Here is a 21,856-nt window from a genome sequence, read left to right on the forward strand (position 1 = left end):
TTCCTCTGGGTGCTCCGGTTTCCTCCCACAGTCCAAAGATGTGCAGGCTAGGTAGATTGGCCATGCTAAATTGCCCATAGTGTTCAGGGGTGTGTGGGTTATAGGGGGATGGGTCTGGGTGGGATGCTGCAAGGGTCGGTGTGGACTTGTTGGGCCGAAGGGCCCGTTTCCACACTGTAGGGATTCTATGATTCTCTGATGCTGCCTGGCCTGCCGTGTTCATCCAGCTCTACACCTTGTTGTATCACATGAGATGCTTGCCTTCATTTGCTGGAACACAGAATGTAGGAGCAAGGAAGCCTTGTTATAACGTTATAAACCATCGGTTAGGCCACAGATGGAATACTGTGTGCAGTTCTGGTTGCCACACTATAGGAAGGATGCGACTGTACGAGACAGTGTGTACCAGATATTCACCAGGATGTTGCCTGAAATGAAAAGTCTAAGTTATGAGGAGAGGCTGGGTTTGTTTTCCTTGAAGCAAAGGAGGCTGATGGAGGATCTCATTGAGGTTTACAAAATTATTGCAGACATAGACAGAGCAGATCGTGAGAATTTCTTCCCCATGGCAGACATGATTAAGACCAGAGGGCATTAGTTTTAGGTGAGGAAACAAGTGGCTTAGAGGAAATATGAGAAAAATTTTGTTTATCCAGAAGGTGGCAGGCATATGGAACGTGCTGCCTGAGAGGGTGGTGAAGGCAGCTACTCACACAACATTTGAGAAGCTTCAGGATGAGCACTTAAAGTGCCAGGGCACAGTAGGCTATGGATCAAGTGCAGGTAAATGGGATTAGTGTAGTTTGATGCTTGTTGGTTGGCATAGTTGTGGTGGGCTGAAGGGCCTGTTTCTATGCCATATGACTCTATGACTTGGGTAAGAATTCTCAAGCATGATGCCTCAACGTGGACACCAGCACAGAGGAAGTGAGATTCACAAAAGCCACAGTTAGGAAGACAGAGATTGTCAGTGAATGAGGAGGGATGGTATGATATATGTAAGGCTGGGAGAGCTGAGTGAGGTGATGAAGGGATAATAAACATACAGATTTTGACGGAGTTGGGGACTATAAATTGCCCTCGTCCATTCCTCCTCACTTGCCTGTTGCAGAAATCCTCACACACATCATCCAAACTGGAATACTCCAATGCGTGCCTGGACAGAATCCTGGTCTCCATGTTCTGGGAACTTCATCCAAAACTGTGCTGACTGTGTGCTAACCTAAGCAAAGTACTTTATTGCATTGCAGCAAGAACAATCAGAAGATTAGATAGGGTGGACAGTGGGAGCCTTTTTCCTCGGATGGTGATGGCTAGCACGAGGGGACACAGCTTTAAATTGAGGGGTGATAGATATAGGACAGATGTCAGAGGTAGGTTCTTTACTCAGAGTAGTAAGGGCGTGGAATGCCCTGCCTGCAAAAATAGTAGACTCGCCCACGTTAAGGGCATTTAAATGGTCATTGGATAAACATATGGATGATAATGGAATAGTTTAGGTTAGATGGGCTTCAGATTGGTTTCACAGGTCGGCGCAACATCGAGGGCCGAAGGGCCTGTACTGCGCTGTAATGTTCTATGTTCTAACAGAAGAATGTCAGAGAATGGGTGCAGTCACCCATTTCATAAGCATCAGCAAAAGTGAGGATAATGCAACATAATTACCGATCTTGGGGTTGGCCTGTTTTGGTGCAAGACAGGGAGAGAAATCTAACTGAACAGAGTCAAATGTGGAGTTGAGGGAAGAATGGGAATATAGTTGGGCATGTTGTCCATAGGCTGTGGAAAATGATAGGGGTTGTGGTTTTGAAGAATACATGGACAGAAGGATCAAGGTTGTATTTGAAGGAGACAGGAAGGTGAGTGTTGTCTGGAGAGAGACACAGGAAGTGTTGAGGTAGTTTGGAAGCCGGGAAGGGGAGTTGTAGTCCAGAAAGGATGGAATCAAAACAAAGATGTACTCAGAAGCATCACAGCGGAAACGACGAGAAAATTGGCTAAGGAGGTCGGCTGAGTTTTGGTGGGAGAGGAAATTTGAGGAAGGCTGCAGAAGAAAGCAAACGGATGATGTCAATGACAAATGGCAAAATCCACAAAGTTGTTTGTTGCCAATAGGACATCTTATTCATCCACTTACACCAGGGTTCCCACGTTCAGATAATGTCACAACCTACCGAGTTTCATGGGAAGGAAAGGGGACTGACGTTTGATATTTAAACAAAAATAAGTGGGCACAAGTATTCTAATTTGAGAGAGGGCTATTTTGAGGAGTTGATGTAGACAAATACCATCCAATGAAGGAATCAGCCCGATTTCGCAGGCTGATGACATCAGATGGTGCAAACCTCTTTCATTCCAGCGAAATTGCAGATATCGTTGCATTTTTTTTGTATCTGGATATTTGTTAACGTCACTGATGCCGAGACCGGTGCTCTTTTTCTTCTTTCTAACAACCCACGATTTCTCAATTTAACTATTGCAAACCTTAACCTAACGCGAAATGTTTCAACTGCCATATTTGGCAGCCTTTCGATTTAACATGTGCCTCAGCAAATGTTGATTCTAAATTTCAGCCAACTAGGAGCCGGTAAGATGGTCCACATAAACACCACTTTTTGAACCACTTGTGTCTCTTTAAGGCACGGAGTTGCTGAGTGCAGCGCTGTAGCTGTGTGTGCGCGCACTGGGTGTTATATTGTTTAGAGAGAAGGGGATTTCCAGAGGCAGAGGAAGTGATATTGACATAAGGGGCTTTCCAGCCAGAACAGTCAGTCATTGCAGAGAATGGATCCGTGCTAGCACCAGCGGCAGAAAAAATGGGGAATTTTAACATTGTGCAATCGGTCATTTTCATTACAAGGCGTTCAAAATGGCAGCAATGAATCAGAGGTGCTTTTCGACTACATTTTTACCAGAAGACGCCGTTTTCCGGTTGGCTGCTCCGCGAAACTGACACGTTTGGGTCCGGGACTGAAGGATAGAGAGAGAACGAAGTGAGTTCGAGGGGGAAGGACTAGGAAACACAAAGGGGCCGACCGTGACTCGGCGCTCGGATGAAGAGCAGCATTTGGGGTTAGTACCGGTTCATGGTCAGTAGGGATCTGGTGGGGGGTGGGGGAGTTTAACATTGTACAAGCCGCACCGGAGCTGCCTGCCGCCTGGGAGAACAGGAACATTTCTCGCTCGGTTCAGCCAGGCATTTGTGCAGGGAGACTTCTGGGTCCTGTAGCCTTGGTAGGCGGACTCTCTGGCTCTTTACATGAAATTCAAAAAAAATAACAGACCAAACGGAGAGACCATCATTTGTTGAACGCCCTGTCCGCTCTCCATGGAATTTGGTTTAAATTGTGCTCAGGCTCAGCGTTCAGGGTTCATCAATACCTTCTCTCAATACCTGTTCTGTTTGTAGCCCTAAGTGCGAACTGAAATTAGATATACTGTAGTGTACAGAATGAAGTGGCCTTTTAAAGATCAGGCATGCAAGTTACACAGGCACCGCTCTGTTAAATGGTAAAATGAGGTAACGTAAGTGTATCGATTTTGAACATATGTGTGAATGTTCCATCTTGACCTTATGGTGAAACTTGCCCGATTTTAATTACTTGGAGCAGTAGTTAAAAGGGAGTGAGTGAGGTGCTATGGATGGAGCCTGTGCCTGGCACTTTGTTGTTAGGTCTGCTCCTGTTACCCCTCCCGCAGGATAGCTGACAGTGTCCCCAGCAAATCGCCCTCATTGCTCACTGGAGATGTATCCCCATGTTACATGCCTTTTCATCTCTCTTCAGAATCTTTGACACCTGTATTATCAAATGACTCTCTGCATAAGACCTTTTGCTTTATTTGGAAGGAGTTGCTAATTATCAAGCCTGTGAGATTGAGATGAGCATTACTTTTTAGTGGAGTCAGTTGCTGGGTCTTGTTAATAAATTGAGGATTCTGCTTCACCCCGAATCCAGTTCATTCCCAGAACAAGTAGAATCTATTAACTCTCTGCACACAGCTCCAGTTTTTATGCCACAGATTTGACAACATTTTGCTTGCAAGTTTAATAATGGTGGGAAGAGGCACTTGATGTTTGTATCCTGTGTGCACAGGTACATTAAGACCTGAGATGAAAACTAAACTAGCCATACAAATACAATGAAAGTAACTTATACTCCAAGGCAAAGAGAAAATTGACAAGTGATCCCTCCTTCCTCCTATCATTACACCCCCTGCCTGAAACACTCTGAATAGAGTTACATTTTACTGTTGCTCTGTGTTTTGTTTTAAATATATTTAGCACTGGGGATTGCTACAAACTTTATTCGCTACAGTGCTAGATTTCTTTTATCAGCAAAATTTGAAAAGCTAAAGGCTTTAACAGAGTAGTCAGCCTCTGTGATGAAAAAGAAAGAATGACCTTTTTTGTCAATCATTAACACCTCAGTTCCTTCTATAAATACTGCCTGTCATATTGTGGATTTCCTGTAAATTCCTTATTGTTTCAGTTTTCATATGGGTTAGGAGAGTTTGAAATATGTGGATAGGCCAGGAAATAGTCTCGGGTGTTGAATGATCAATTTAGTTTGTTGCGGCTTTGTTTACGGGCTTAATGTTGTCAATCAATCTGGTTCCACAGACAATACCTGAGACAGAGATCGTGGTGCAAATGCTTGCATTGAAGTTCAAACTTTAAAAATTATTGTTGGTTTTTCCTCACATTAAGTCCGATTTTGTTTTATCATTAACATTACTGTGTAATAAGATTTGGCAGGGCCATGGATCATAAGCTACAATGGTATCTGAAAATTCAAACGAGAGAAATCTTTTCCCTCTTCTCAAACCTTGCCTTCTCTGTGGGCTGTATTGACGCTTTGCACTCAATGCATTAATATAGGTTTGTGTGTGTTGGAAGAGGCCATTTAAGGAAAATTCCAAGCAAAATGCTTGATGGAGCTACTGATCTCTTAGTAAGTTCAGTTTTTATTAGAAGTTGGCATTGAATTTTCCAGTCAATAGTTGACTGTTGATGTAGTCAATCTCTAGTGGACGAAACTTGAACTTGACTAACATTGGCTGATTCAAAGATTAATGATAGAATTGGGATCCATGTGTACAGGTCAGATTGCCTGTTCCTGAATTTGACAAGTCAAGATGGAAGAAATGAAGCCCCAAAGGTTTTGTCAAGGTCAAAAAACTCAATCTTTTAAGTTTACAAATTTTCAGGAGGAAGTAAGTTTCATTTCACTAAATGCTACTTTTTCCTTAGTTTTGTATTCTCCCCTCCCTTTCTTTTCTAGATCTGGTGATTTGTCTTGAGGTAGAGTTCCATAGGTACCACAGTTCTCTGCAGCATTACTGCACAATTCAGAAAAAAATATTCCTTGGTTACTATTCCTGTTCCAAATGCCGTTTAATGTAGAATCCTAACACTAAATTGTAACAACTTTCTGATTCCCCTATGGCCAATTTTAGTCAGAAAGATGACACTTTTTGTTTGGACCCAGTTTTTGTTGTTTTTGATGGGGAAGGGATAGAAATGTTAAGTAGTGATCTATTGTCATTCTTGAAATTTGAATCTACATTAGATAGCGTGCAGTTTTTTTCATTCGCTTGTGAGACATGGGCATCACTGGCTGGCCAGCATTTACTACCTGTCCCTAGTTGCCCTTGAGAAGAAGAAGGTGGTGGTGAGCTGCCTTCTTGATCCACTGCACGCCGTGTGCTGTGGGTTGACCCACAATGGCCTTAGGGAGGGAATTCCAGGATTTTGACGCAGCGACATTGAAGAATGGCAATATATTTCCAAGTCAGAATGTTGAGTGGCTTCAAGGGGAACTTGTAGGTAGTGGGGTTCTCATGTATCTGCTGTCCTTGTCCTTCTGCATTGAAGTGGTTGTGTGTTTGGAAGGTCCTATTTAAGGATCGTCGGTAAATTGCTGCAGTGCATCTTGAACTTAGTAAACACTGCTGCTACTGAGCTTTGATTGTGGAGGGACTGGATGCTTGTGGATGTAGTGCCAATCAAGCAGTCTGCTTTGTCCTGGATAGTGTCGAGCTTCATGTGTGTTGTTGGAGCTGCACATATCCAGGCAAGTGGGGAGTATTCCATCACACTCCTGACTTGGGCCTTGGCTTAGGGGAGTCAGGAGGTGAGGTGCTTCCTGCAGCATTCCTAGCCTCTGACCTGCTGTTGTAGCCAATGTGTTTATGTGACATGTTCATTTGACTCCAGTGTTCTTCAGAGCTTTATTCTGTGTTCACCAAACATTCACACAGAGTCGCTGGGTAACAACCAGGATCAGAAATTTTATTTTTTTTTGTCTTCTCAACCCTGGGGACACTGATGCTGAATTGCAACATCTCACTGCTTGCTATGATCTGCTAATTCAGCATGAGGTTGTGTTGAACTTGGAACCTCCCTGGGTTTTATTGTGTGTTTAATTTATTGGGAAGACTGCAGTTAGTTTACATTTAGAATAAAAACAAAGTGCTGGAAATACCAACCATGCCAGGCAGAATCCGTGGGGAGAGAAACAGAATTAATTATTCAGGTCAATGACCTTTTTCGTCAGAATTGATGAAAGGTCACACATCTGAAATGCCAACCCTGTTTCCGTCTCCAGACTACTGCCAGACCTGCTGGGTGTTTCGAGCATTCTCTATTATTTTAGATTGTCACCATCTGCAGTATTTTGCTTTTGAGTCTGTGGTAGTTATAGTTGTTGAGTTGTATAGAAAGAGCATAGATCGTTCAGTTTCATAACTTGGGTTTTTATGCACAGGGAATGTGAAGTGTAGCAGTCTGTAAAAGATGGAGCTTGTAGGCGACAGCTCAGACCTGAATGTGTCTACTTCTATTAATTAGATGGGAATACAATACACTTTATATTTCAGTTTATTTTGTGAAACACCAGCAAAACCAGGTCAGCTAACTACTATTATATAGGATTTTAATATCCATGTCTGGTGTGTATGAGCAACTTTAAAATTTCTGTTTAGTTTGTTCATTTTATCTAAACCTCTTTCCTTGTAAGTTCAAGACACTGTGTTGTCACTGGAAGTATCTCAGAGCTGTCAGTAATAGTAAGTTGAGCAAGAAGATTATTCATTGGTCACAATTCCCAAAATACTGTGTTTCACATGATGTGTAAAAAACATAATTAAACAAAGATCTAATCTGGTTCTTTAACTAAAAGCTGACAGTCCTTTCTAATCTTTGGATCCTATTCTTGTAAAGAAAGAAACTATATATAATACCTTTCACAATCATGGAATATCTTAAATGTTTTGCACCCAATGACTTTTGAAATTAGGTACTGTTGGAATATGGAGAAATTCAGATGTCAAGTTGCACCCAACAGATCCCATATAATAACAATGGTGTTGGTGAAGTTAGTTGAAAGGCAACTATTGACTAAGGCACCAGAGAACATTTCTTATCTTTTTGCCAAATAGTGCCATGGGATCATTTACACACAAAACGGCAAACAGAGCAGTATTGCACTCAAATAACAGCATATGGATCCAGTTCTCTGGAATGGGACTTAAATGACTTTGTGAGGGTATTAGTGCTGTAATTGGCAAGAAGTGTAAGTAAAGGTAAGCAACAAAAGAGGAAAGCGTAATTGTTGAGAAATCTTTAGTCACCAATATTGATGGCAACTTTAGATTATGTAGCTTTCACACAATTTATAGTATTTTTGTGCCAGAATAGAGGAAGAAATGGTTTCAAAGAACAGGGGTGTCTACTTCTTTCCTGTGGTGAGTACTAAATGTGTGAGCCCTCTCACTCTCTCTCTATTTCATATGAATATGAACATTTCACATTACATGCGCATACTGTGTACACTTCTTGTGTGTACATTTAGCGAAACCTTTAATTAGTGGAGTAGTTCTGTGCTGTGCATTCCAGGAAAAACCCAACCTCATTCCTATATCTATTGTGGTTATCTGGTCACCGTTGCAGTGATGGCTGATGCATTATAATTTGCCTAAAAACTACAGCGTTTGAGACTGATGTGTAAAATTGTGGATTTTGCACTTTATCATTATCTAATGTCCTTTGGTAAGGTGCTTGTGAATGTTCGGCAAGGTCAGGATGTGCTTTTGTTCATAGTAGTAAAGTCTTCACTCGACTTACTGATTGAAAAATTGCTATTTAACTGAGATGCTGAAGAGCAGCTCATGTCTCTGGAACCTTATCTTGATATGTGTCATCACTCTCGAGGGAGAACATTGGAAGGAAACAAATGAAATGAGGAATATCTCCTATTTTAGAAGCTGTGCTATAGCAATTCAGATTGATCAGTGAAAATCACAGTTTTGACAAATGTAATTTACCGTTTTATCATTGATTTCCATTTCCCTCCCTTTCCATGATCTTTGGTGTTCTGTTTTTCTTTTAGTAATGTGCAATATTAATTGGAAAACATTTGAAACCCAGACATAGTTTCTGTTGTGGCATGCAGTATTGTCGTGTTGTGACATACATTTAAAAAGATCACTCAGCCCCTTGTGCTCTATTAGGACTGATTTCCCTAAGAAACTAGGGTCATGGAACTTTCTGAAATGGCTAGGGTTTTTTTTCATCAATAGCTTGGGGAAGATTCATGTCTTAAATCCTTACTGAAATGCAGTTAGGACAAGAAGTTTGAGACTTTTCAAATTGGTTGAACACTGACTGGTTAGTGGTAAATTGTTGCAAGGTACTTTTTGCTTTAAAAAAAGGGTAAAAAGAACAACTAGCTTTCATGAGAAGTATATAAGCAGCCTAGAATAGGAAGAAATTGCTAACTGTTTTTCACCAGAGTTTAGAAGGCACTTTATCAATTGGGAAATGATAAATTATAGTTTGTGTGTAATTAAACATGAGTATTTTACTAGATTGATACCAGACTGTATCAAGACTGTTAATTGATTGAAAATGTGTGAATGTGTTTTTGAATGCGGATTAATATGAACTTTGTGCAGGCTATCAAAACTCTGGCTGGACGTCAATGTGGTAATATTTAGCAGGACTGCGTTACCCAGGAAGCTATAGTCGTAATGTTTGACCTTCTTTTAAAGAAAATGCATCTCACTAAGTATCAATATCTGAAACGCATGCGAAAGGAAAATCTAGTACTAAATGTAGATGTTTTTGCACAGTACCATGTACATTTGCAGAGTGATCATGTCAAGGCCCTTCAAACAGGGTTGGTAAAGGGTGGGGGGAGCAGATGGAGGTGTTTAGATCCCAACCACTGCAATTCGAACTATATTTTTTCATCAACCTGAATCACTCCAATGATTCTAACACCGTGTTAATAACTGATAACGCTCGCTGGGTGAATATTGGATCTCACAGACCTCAAAGTCCTAGATATCATAACCAATCAGTGCTGAATTTGTTATTCTTGGCTGGGGTACCTATCAGGATGCCACAACTGGCCAGAAGAGCTGGTAGTGGATGGTGGGAAAGTCAAAGATCCCAGTCTTCTTCTCAAGTTATAATCTTTGTTGGCAAATGTGACAGCCAGATAAAATAGCCTCATGATGCTTGCTGAAGAGTTTCCAAGATGAAGAATAGTTATTTGATTGAGGTGTAACGGGAGGCTGTTTACATCTGAGAATTGTGCCCTTCAGGAGAAAGGGAAGAAGAAAGAAAAGTGAGAATTGTTTACACTATTCTGGAATATTGTTGCACCAACTGTATCATGACTGTGGTACTGATTTTGATGTGCTGATGTTGACTGTGTCGTTGAATTATACTGCAACATTTCACTGATAACTGTTGAGCTCTGTAACCAGTGAGACTATTTCTGTAATGCATCAAACTCTCAAACTAGGGAAAAATATTTGCCTTGTATCTGACGTGATTTCTTCTGATCATTTCCTGCTTTTCTCCTCATTGCTACTTCCTTCAAAAGAAGAGGAGCTTTGCCTACCTATCACTGCTATAACTAATTTTTTTGTCCAGAATGCATAACAATAACTGCTAAAATGGGTTCTGTCTAGATGCTTTTTCTCCACTCTTGGTTGCTATAGGAAGCATTTTAGTGATGCTTGGCAGTGTTCTGAATTGACAGTCCCACTTACATTCTAGCACTGGTGACAACCTTAGAAGGTGCGATGAATGTGAAATCTCCAAAAGAGGAGAGAGCCTTACTGAGGTGGTTTCCCCAGGATCATTTGATATGGTTTTTAATTGGCACAAATTTTTAATTCCTTTCAGGCCACAGAGGGGTGGAAGTACCAGAGGACTGGAGGACAGCAAATGTGGTTCCACTTTTTAAGAAATGTGATAGAGATGAACCAGTAAATTACGAACCGATGAGTCTCGCGTCAGTAATAGGGAAACTATTGGTGAAAATGCTGAAGGAGCAAATTAATACCCACTTGGAAAGGCATGGGTTGATCAGTGATAGTCAGCATGGCTTTGTCAGAGGGAGATCATGCCTAACAAATTTGTTAGAATGTTTTGAAAACTTGACCAAGTGTGTGGATGAGGGAAGTTCAGTTGATGTAGTTTGTGAATTTTAACAAAGCTTTTGACAAGTTCCCATTTGGGTGTCTGATTGAGAAGGTTAAAGCACATGGAACTGAGGGAAACTTGATGAGATGGATCAGAAACTGGCTTAGTAATAAGACACAAAAGGTAATGGTAGAAGGCTGTTTGAGTGACTGGAGGCCAGTATCCGTTGGTGTGCCACAAGGATCAGCACTGGGATCCTTATTGTTTGTTATATACATAAATGATACAGATGAAAATGTGGGAGGAATGTTAAGCAAATTTGCAGACAATACCAAGATTGGTAGAGTGGTTAATAGCAAAGACAACAGTTGTAGGTTACAGCAAAATATACATGGGTTGGTCAAATGGGCAGACCAGTGGCAGATGGTATTTAACCCTGATAAGTGCGATGTGATGCACTTTGGAAGAAGAAATAAGATGAGTGAGCATTAAATGAATGGTAGGACAGTGGGTAGCTGAGAGGAACAGAGGGATTTTGGGGTAATTATTCACAGATCCCTGAAGTTGGCAGAGTACATGAATAGAATAGTTGGGACGGCATATGGGGACACTTGCTTTCATCAGTTGTGGCATAGAGTATAAGAGCGAGGTGGTAATGTTAGAGTTGTAGAGAGCATTGGTTAGGCCAACAGCTGCAGTGCAGCGTACTGTTCTGGTCACCTCACTGCAGTAAGGATGCGATGGCATTGGAGGGAGTACAGAGGAGGTCCACCAGGATGTTGCCTGGGATGGAGAAATTGAGCTAGAAGGAGACGCTAGGTAGGCTTGGATTGTTTTCTTTAGAGCAGTGAAGACTGACAGGGAATGTGATTGAGATGTATAATATTATGAGGTATATGGACATGGTGCATAGAGAGTACCTGTTTCTCTTGGTTGAGGGGTCAGTCACGAGATGGCATAATTTTAGGCGAAGAGGCAGGAAATTCAGAGGGGATGTGGGAAAAACTTTCACTCATCGAGTAGAGGGAGTCAGGAATGCGCTGCCTGGGTAGGTGTTGGAGGCTGGAAAACTTACAGCCTTTAAAAAATATTTAGCTGAGAACTTCAAATATCATAACATTCAGGGATATTGGACAAGTGCAGGAAATTGGAATTAGCGCACTTTTAGTGGTAGTTATTGTCGGTGCAGACTCAATAAGCTGAAGGGCCTTTTCTGCGCTGTATGAAACTATGGTTAGTTGTGGGTAATATAGCAATTGCAGCTGGCACTGGAAGTCTGGCTTTCCAGCAGGAGTCAGCAAAGCAATTTTCTCCAGCCACTAGAAATTTTATAATGTTTTTGACTTTCAAACAATTGTGGAAGTCCCAGTCTGAGAGAGGTCAGTGTGCAGGCTACAGGAGATCTGGAAGAGCCAGAACAGGATGACATTAAAGAGATATTGGTGGGAGGGGGAAGGAGGGAAAAACAGGCAAATGAGACTAGACAAACAGCTAGCTGTATTTACAAGAGTGGATTTGAATTACGTATTCTATTCAATTCAATATCAATTGAATTCAATATATCAATTCAATATAATCTGTATTCTGGTGATACCCTTTATATCATTGCTAAGCAAGCTCTCAACCTCTTGTTAAGCTGATGCAAAATGCATTCGGTTCAGGTATATGCAAACCTCCTGAATAACTTTCTGTGAGTTCCTCTGCATTGAGATCTCACAGAAAAGTACATATATATGATCAATTGAGCGGGAATTGATGTGCATTGTAGTGATATTGACTCAGTGGGGGAAGGATTGAGGAATTTCCCTTGTGTTATTCCTCATTATGAGTTTCTGATCTCTGATGTGGTGAGGTACTGTGCTATTGAGATGGAGAGAAATTAAAATAGGGATGTTGACTAACCGAATGGAACACCTGGTAGCTAAACTTAAGTCCCATTAACTGAAATCAGCGAACAGTTCGCATGACTGCAGTTTCGTTTGAGGAAGCATTCGAGGCAGAGAGGACTTGAGAACAAGGTAATTGCTTCCAAGAAGAGTAAGAGAACAGTGGTGTTACTGTTAACATTTAATATCGCACAAGGATCTACTGAAGGATCTCTCACTTTACAGTTCTTCACCTGTCGCCAAGAATAAATGAAGCTAATATTGACCACAAAGTGCAGGGAACTGACCCATGCATACTGTACCATAAAGTGCATTTTTGCTTGTTGCGCGAAGCTTCAATCAGTGTTGGAGCCTTGCTTCGGAATCTGTATTACACCAGTAGAAATTGTATGGGAGGTGTCCAATTTGAATTGACAGTACTGTATATGACTCTGACCCTATAATAGGAGTAAGTGTGACAAAAGACGTGCTACATTATCCTGTTTGTAGACATGACTTCTCCTGCATAATTCACATGATTTTGAACCACTCATTTGTGAACTGAAAGCAGTTTTTTTTTAAATGGTGCATGTTTACCTTTGCTATTGTAATGTTGAAGTTAATGCAGAACTGGTATTTCCAAACAATGGATGCTTACTGCTCTGACTTTATGTTCTTAGAACAGGATAAATCAGGATATGTGGCACAAGTTATGATTTTAAAAAAAAAAGTTGGTCCCGATTAACAATCCTTTTTTTATGAGATTTATTGACACACAAGGTTAAGTATTACTTTCCTTGGTTAAGTGCCAGTCATCATAGAATCCCCACATTGTAGAAACATGCCATCAGCCCAATAAGTCCACACCGACTCTTCAAAGAATATCCCACCTCAGAACAGGAGGGACCCATCTGGGGAAGGGTCACCAGACCCGAAACGTTAACTCTGACTTTTTCTTCGCAGGTACTGCCAGACCTGCTGAGCTTTTCTAGAAACTTCTGTTTTTGTCTCAGTACCCTGCCCCTGTGGTGTCCACTTCTCATCCAATTGTAGACCAATATTACCATATGCCATTCTCATTTCTTCTCCTCCGAGAAGAAGTTCCTGTTTCCCCAGCATCTATCATATCGCCTCATTGCCTGCAGAGCGCACAACAGCAGGATGATATGACGTGCTGTGTCTGGCCTACATTGGAGGAACTCCAGACCAGCCCAAGCCCTGGAACTGTATCTTCAGCAGCCCCATCACATGTTCCACCATGGTCCTGTTCGCAGCCTGTGTGCCAATCTGGTGAGGGTGTGATGCTGGCTGAATAACTAACACTTTTTAAATTTAAAAGGGAGTCTCAGCTGCACTCTGACCCCTTCCCTTCCTAGACCTACATCAACCATTCCACTTTTAATTACATTCAGTACAGTCCGTTGTCATATTTTCATGGCGTATGATGAATGCTGCCCTCCTCCCACAGCATCCTCAAGTGATAGGATGCTCTTGTACAGTATTGATTTCTTTTGAAGTCTTGATGCTGACTTCTGCATCTTTGAGATGACAGTGTCAGATTTACAAATGCCAGTGGCATGCTGCAAATCACCAGCTGAAGTCTAAGCATGTTCGGTCTTCATGCGTTATAACTGGGCAAAGAAATAATTGCACATGAAATGTAACTGGAGCTTGCAAGCACATTCTTCATGAATTTGCCACCTTCAATGTTCTGGCGTCCAGCTGATATGGATCCTGTGCTTTCGCCCATGGGTGACAGTGACTGCATTCAGCCCAGGCATTGTCCCAGCCATTTTCCAGTTGCATTTCACATTTATTGAACAGCAATTGAAGGCAGGGTAGGGTAGCATGTGATAGACACCATTAGCACTGAGCTCCACCTGTTCACCAAGTACACCCACTCCCTTCTCCAGAGTCTCCACGTTGATCTTGTTGTACCCCAACAGCCAATTTTCATGCATCCCCCATTCGCCCCAAACTGATGTAGAGACCCACCATATTTAAACTGTGACCTTCTTCTCCTTGAGTGCTAACATCCCTCTAGACTCTCCCCTGTAGATGCAATGGCAGTGGTCGCTGACAATAATTCCCCCTCCTATGGCCTGCCATGCCCTCTGCTATTCCAAATGCCTCAATTACCCCCCCGCCATCACTGTCTTCCTCTCCACCCTGATATGTGCCACCCCTTTACCCCCTGCAACGATTAACAAACAGCCCCTGAACTGTAATTGCCCCAGAACTCTGACTGACTTTATTGAATAGCCCCTTCAAATGACTGACCAGACCCCTGACTGTGGTGTTTGCAGCTTCCCAATAGGCAATTCCTCTGAGTACTTGTGCTGCAGGACTGCCTGTTCACCCACTCCCTGCAGTATAGTCAGACATATCTCCTGACCGTAGCCAAGGCCTTGGACTGTGTGTGTGGGACCCCCTAGCAGACAGCCTACCCCTCTCCCCTTGATGGACTGAGGACCTTCACCTACTTTCTGACATGGTCATTTGGTTTAATAAACATGTTTTCAGCCTGGGCAGCTGGCATATGCTGTAGGTATGTCCTGATGTGCCATACAGCAAGATGTCCAGCAGCCCTTCTCCCCCACCAATAGATCTCTACAGACAAGTAGCTTGTCTCTATGACTGTGCAAAAGAGCATGTTAATATTGAAGTGACAACAAGCTACCTGGTTTGGCATGGCCTGGATGCTGCAAGCATGTGGGTTGGTGTTAAGCAAGTAAGCAAACAGTCCTAAGATGTGTCCTAGTCTAATCTGCGAACAGGGTGCTTGTCCCTGCACACACACACACCTTTGCTGCAGCCTTTCAATGCTAGTTACCATGCACCCTATAATAAAGTGTCCTAAGTGTTCTGCAAGTGGCTTAAAGGGGTGCTCTGAGGATTGTGTGGGGTGGTCAAATTTTGGATGCCATTGGCTGTGGATGAGGGGTGCCCATGGATAATGCCCTGAGACGATATTTGGTGCTGAGCAACACAGAGGCACCTCACAACTACTAGTGACCTGAGGTCACCAAGTATCAGGGATTAGAGAACTCTTGATGTCTAGCACATTTGGTGCGTTTGATATGATAAGAAGGTAAATGTTAACAAATATTAACACTGTTAATAAAGTGTTTAGCTATCTATAATCCCCCTAAAGTGGCAACTCCAGCTGCCCTGCAAGAAAGTAGCCTTGCCACTCGGCAAATGGATAAAGATGGAGCAAGCTGCTTCTGAACTCAAGAGGCATAACCGGACTTTCCATTATGATTCTGCAACAAATCTTGCCATTGTCCAGTATCTCTTTCAGGCCCCTATGAGATTCTGCCCAAAGTTTTATAGAAGTCATTTGCTAGCAGTTTTTTTTTCCAACTTGTTGGTCTCTTGGAAGGTCACCATTTAAGTGTTCAGAATGTTTGCTAAATTCTTTAGCTCAGGAAATTTATGAATATTATGCGATTCTTTTAAAATTCGTGATGTGGAGGTGCTGGTGTTGGACTGGAGCGGACAGAGTCAGAAATCACACAATACCAGGTTATAGTCCAATAGGTTTATTTGAAATTGCAAGCTTTCAAAGTGGACTTCACCTGACAAAGGAGCAATGCTTCAAAAGCTTGTGATTTCAAATAAACTTGTCAGACTGTAACCTGGTGTCGTGTGACTTCTGACTTCTAAAAATCAGTTAACTACATATTAAGCTTGAATTAGGGTTGGATTTTGGGAATTTACAGCTATTATAGATTCATGATTTCTTTGTGTGATGTAAGCCTGTAATTCACACCCAAACGTTTGTATGTCTCGAGCAGAAAAGTTGGTGTCTTCTTGTGTTATAATGATCTATAATCATAGAGTCAAGATTTGTATGATATATACTGGCATAATTCTATTTTGCAATATCTATTTATCAGAATGGTGTTGATAACAACAGTGGAAGAACTCGTGCTAGTTTAGGTATAATGGACTGAAAGACATCCCACTGTTTCTAGGAGTAGCATCCTGAATTGATATCTGTGGCGAATATTTTTATCTTGAGTATAACATCAGTTAAGACTAGAATCTGGCTTCAGGATTTATATTGAATGCCAAATGTTCTTCTTGGTTCATGGCACCTCAAACCTTTCTCTGTAGGGTGTACTAGCATGTGGGATTGTAGAGTTCATTCAACTCTTATCTGAAGGACACTGCAGTTGTCTCAGACTCTGGACTAATGTCGCATGGCAAGAACATCCAAAATAATTTGCTCTCAATAAGGAGTAGAGTAAACCTGTGGAAATGAGCCAGATAACACCATGGCTACCTCACTGACATGCCTGGTAGTAGTTCACCAGTTATATCTCACCTGCCTGTATTAGTGGGATTTAACTTGTTAAGGATTCAGTGATAAGAAAGAGTTTGTGACTCAAAGGAAGAGTGAGTTCAGGAAATAATTTGATTATGGTTTTCCTCTGAATTTTGTATATGTGTAAAAAATGGGAAGCAAAAGTAATGAGTATTATGCTATATTCAGATGGTGAGCTAAATCACTGACTTTATTTAATGGTGTAGCTCTTTTTGAACCATGCAAGGACCATGTCTTTTTTATTTTTTGTTTTTGAGGACTGTGGACTGAAATGGGAGAGAACTGTTTTAAGACCAGTGTTTGAAAGTCAAGTAACATGACACTCATTGCAGGTATCATTTGAACAAGCAGCAATTGACGTTTAAGTTACAGATGATTTGGAGCTGAGGACATTACAGATGCAGCTTTTGCTGGAAGCAAGAAGCTGATTGGTCTATGGGCTAGTGACCAGTTATCAATTACAGACAGTTATATGCCTGTCAGTTGTGTGATTGGTTCTCAGGTATCTGAACAGCTTGGAGCTGAGAAAAAGATATATTGAGAAAGTTCTTTGCCAGAAATACTTTTTTGTGTCTATTTCTTCCCCTCCTTGGAAACAGTCTCTCTGTTCTCTGCAGTTAAAACTCCATGTAAACCCAAAGAAAACCAACTTATCTTTCCTGCAATAGCTGTTGTAATTGTGACTTTTAACTGATAAATCTTTTATGGGTGAACCAACCTTGTTTCTTACCAACAGTGGATGTATATGGAGAGATGACTGAAGCAACACAAGCACCATCCCAAAAATAGAATGGGAACAAAGATTATGGAACCATCTTTCCAGTCTTTCCCCTTTGTTCATAAGCTATTTTACTCTGTCTGTCTGTGTGTATAAGAAGGAGTTTGTAAGGGTATTGGTGATCTAATTAATAGTGTTTATGTGCTGTCTGTTTATAACTGTTTACTTGTAATAAATTGTTAAATACAGAAAGCTAGTTCATGTTTTCTATTAATCTAGGTCTGAAAGTCACATACATGGGGAACTTTGCATATTTTTTTAAAAGAACCTTTCATTTTTGTGATGTCTTTGGGAATAGTGGGACTTGATTTCCAATATGCTACCTAAGTGAGTCGTAACAGGGTTGTCAGCTTTTAAGACCACAGAAATAGAAGTAGGAATGGACAATACAAGGTCCTGGTCGATCTTGGGCTTTTATTCCAATTTCCTGTTCTCTTCCCTTATTCGTCTGTTGGAATTTTCAGAAACACTCCAGAATGTTTCAGCTGTGGGCAATATCTGATTTATAGCAAAGCTATAACCATATGGTATAATAGTTATGGCCTATTTGCAAATCTGGCATTACTGAAGTTAATTAAATAATGCAGTTCAACACACACGTCTGATGCTTCAGGTCCGTAATCTATATCCAACAAATGATTCAGTTAGAGCACAGTACATGATTTGTAAGTCCATGGAAGAGAATTAGAAGATTAATGTACTTGTTCACTTGTTAACTCCCATCTACAATATTTGAACCATTATCCAAATTACCAGAATAACCATTCAAACCAGTGTTATTCTAAAGGCTTTATATTTGTAGATTTTGTACATTGTTTTGTGTTGCTTTGTTTGGAGTATAGGTAAGGTCACATCAATGATTGTTTATGTCAAACCTAGTATCTGAATTTCACTATCTCCGTGAGGTCATAATGCTGAAGTACTACCATCTGAAAGGAAATATAGCAGTGGACAGCGTTTAATATTTTCTTTGTAAATATCAAATCATTTCAGACAGCTGCTTGTTCCAGTTGGATTAAAGCCACTAGTAAGTTCATCATTTAACTGAGGTTCACAAATTGTGTGAAGAAAGTTTTGGCATTTTATTGCCTTATAGAGTCATGAGGAAAAACTCTGTGCATTCTGTCTGTGATTATATAATCCTCAGGGAGCCAAACTTTGGAAGGTTTGCTGGCTACTATTTGTGTACCAACTACCTGAGGCAACTTGGATGCTTTCGTAATCAGTTGAGCAGCTTAAGCTGTTTTGTGATCAAATGCAGAAGGATGTATTTAGTTCTGGAGGTTCTGCATAACTCTGGTCCAGATTTGTGCAGAAGATTCACCTGAAAGGGTGAAGGTTAATTTAATGCAACTGATTTTATTGGAACTTGTTGCCTTGCTTTTCAGTTCCCTTGCCATATTAGTGCTTGATGCATTTATTTGTTTAGAGTTCCATTGGAACAAATTAACAATCCTGAAGTAGTTTGTTCGTTCCTAATTTCATAATGGATCTTTTATAATTTACTCTAAGATCCAATAATCAATTTGATTTTTCGTGCAAGATCTTTTCGAACTACTGTTGATGTCCAAACATAATGAACTTGTTGGTGATAATGCCTTGTAGCTAAAAGTTCTATACAGAACTGTCCAAAAGTTTTATTTATAACGGTTAACTTACCTACAGTGTAACATTCACCATAGATTATGTATTTAAACATTCAGCATTTGGCTAGTGAATGCCACTCTGGAATGGGGTACCCTTGTAAACTGCAAGGCTGTCTAATGTGTATTTCTGAGGGCTAAAATCAGTGGCAGTTTGAGCCTTAAAGTTTAGACAAGTTAAATTTATTTATATGAAAACTTTTATGACACATTGACCAGTCCTAACTTGAATGAGTAATGGGATGATGCTCATCAAACCACTATGAGGAATTTTCCAGTGATATTCAGCTACACCTTCAAACCTGGTCTGAAACTAATGTAGGGTTAGTTCATAACTGTTACCTTACGGCAGATGACCTTTTTTGAGATGCTTATCCTGTAAGTTGAAATAAAACAAAACAAAACAAAATTAATTCTTAGAAAATGGTGATGCACCTTCAATTCTGTACTCTAACCCACTTGCAACTGCACAGTAATGTATGATCCCAGATTGAAATAAGATGTTTTCATATCCATTTATTGATCAGACTGATCAACTAGCATGAAATAATGGGGCATGGGTTAAAGCTGTTTTACTCAATGCTGTGTTTACTATACTTCAGAGGTAATTATATCCATTTGACATTTTGCCTGCACTTTATAGGTTCAGTCCCTAGCTATTAACTTTGGCAGAAAGTTTTATTCCATATATGCATCTTGTAGGTATGGCACAAGACACATTTCCTTTTTGAAATAATATTCTTACTCCAGTCACTTGCTAAACTCCATGGTAATTTGAAAGTTGTTCTCTATCTGTAAAACCCAAGAAGTGTCAATTGGAAATCCTAGTTTGGATTCTTTTTGAGAATTACCTGTGAAGCTGTAGAGTTTCCGAGCATTTTCACTGAAGATTTTTTGGTGAAATTTTAATATTTTATTCTCAAACTTATTAATTATATTAGCTGGAGAGAACCTGGTTCTGTAATGAATAACAGCATGTTATGAATTTTTTAGTCCCCGATTACATTAAGCAAATCTTTTTTTTGAGAAAAAGCAGCTATTTAATAAGATTGGATAGCACCCGAGGTTGGATTCAGTCTGCTGCAATAGAACTGGTTCCAGTGGGGATGGAGCAGTTGAGTAACAGCCTGGAAATGGAAATTGGATCAAATGAACATTTATTCTCAACAATTTAAAGTTTACTATCCAAAGCAGATTGCATTATTAATGGCATGCAAATTGCTAATGGATTGCAAGCCTGGAGTGATTTTTTTTTTTAATCTGTAGGAGGATGACTCTATGGAAACCTTACAAAAATAGACTTATTGAAAACATCATGAAGGATTTGCAGAATGTTTGCATCTCAAAAAGGTGAATGAAGCCCCAAAATTCTGATTTGTTCCTAACTCCTTCATTACCCCTATAACCCGTCTTTTGCATCCAGTTTTTTTAGACCTTTTTAATGAGAATTGGAAAGCAGCCTTTTGGTCAATAACAGAAGTTGCATTTATTTAATTAATATTTGTTTCATTTAGATAAGTGTCTTTTGCTGCTCCACATGCACAATATAAGGCAGGGGCAACTGGATTCTCAACCACAGAAGGAGATATTGTAGAGAGGAGACTTTGTTTTTAAATAAAAAGTACCGGGTTTAGGGACAGAAATTCGGAGCTTGGTGTCTAGGTGTTGAAAGCATGGGTGCAAACGTTGCAGGAATGGGCGAGGAAATACCTGTGAGGCTGAAGTCATAATAATGGAAAGTTATGGAGAGAGAGTTTTTGTGCTTAAGGAATGATGCTATGGGGGGGACTGAAATGTGCCAATGTAGGTCAGCAAAGATTGGGCCATTGGGTGAGTCAGACTTGACATGGAAAGCAATACTAATAGCAATTCTGAATACTTCAGAAGGTGAAGGATAGGATGCTAGACAGAAAAGGGCTGGTTACATGTTTTACAGAATCGTAGAATTGTTAAGGCGCAGAAGGAGCCAATTTAGTCCATCATGCTTGAACTAGCTCTTCAAATGAGCATCATTACCTCGTGCCAATCTCCTACATCTTCCACACTTGCACACTGTTTCTATCCAAATAATCATCACATGCCCACACCTCCACCACATTTCCAAGCAGTGCATTCCATATCCTAATGATTCACTGTGAGAAATTGTTCTTCTCACATCCCCTTTGATGTGTTAAAGAAACATTTTAAATCTATTCCAGCTTGCTCCAGTTCATTTTACGAGAGGGAACAGCTTCTCCCCATCTATTCTGTCCAGCCCAATTATGATTTTGAAAACCTCTATCAAATTTCCTTTCAGCCTTCGTTTCTCCAAGGAGAACAATCCCAACATTTTCAATCTATCCTTCTAACACTAAAGATAAATGAAATCTGTTATTTACTGAAAGAATGAAGCCACAAGATTCTACCGTTTAAAAGAAAGGATTTTACAATACAAGAACTAAACAAAGCAAACAGTTCCCAATAACTGTTCACCTTGGATTATCTACTATATTTTACCGTGAAAGAAACACAATCACTTATACTTCAAATCTGAAATCCTCTGAACCTGTCCCTCAGTCCTGGCCCAACACAGTGGGTGAAAGTCCCTTCATTTACTACGATTGGTTCTAAAAATTTTCAACAATATCTTTTAATGTTTGAAATTTTGTGAACCTTCCTTCCACAGGTACTTGGTAAGTTGATTGCTTTTAAATTATGTTCAACCCTTTGGCACAAGCATGAGCCATCCTACTTTCTTACTTACGGACTCCATCTCAGAAATTGTCTTGATGAACTTCTGGTCTAGAGCTGCTTGGCAGA

At 40.5% G+C, this 21,856-nt stretch overlaps 1 protein-coding gene across 4 annotated transcripts in view; it reads left to right on the forward strand.

The window, feature by feature from the left end:
- Positions 1–2,366: 2,366 nt before the first annotated feature.
- Positions 2,367–21,856, forward strand: part of traf3 (TNF receptor-associated factor 3) — a 76,391-nt gene continuing 56,901 nt past the window's right edge. Inside the window, exon 1 of one of the 4 annotated variants that reach the window (XM_048600377.1) lies at positions 2,367–2,587. Coding sequence is in view for 1 of the 4 variants with exons in the window: in XM_048600375.1 (XP_048456332.1) it covers positions 3,516–3,520 (5 nt within the window). In the remaining 3 variants the exon portion in view is untranslated. Of the gene's footprint in view, positions 2,588–2,646; positions 3,073–3,463; positions 3,521–21,856 lie in introns of those variants that run through there. The other 3 variants (XM_020514989.2, XM_048600376.1, XM_048600375.1) reach the window with 3 other exon arrangements.

Source organism: Rhincodon typus, chromosome 8 (assembly GCF_021869965.1).
Source record: "Rhincodon typus isolate 14 chromosome 8, sRhiTyp1.1, whole genome shotgun sequence".
Lineage (NCBI taxonomy): Eukaryota > Metazoa > Chordata > Chondrichthyes > Orectolobiformes > Rhincodontidae > Rhincodon > Rhincodon typus.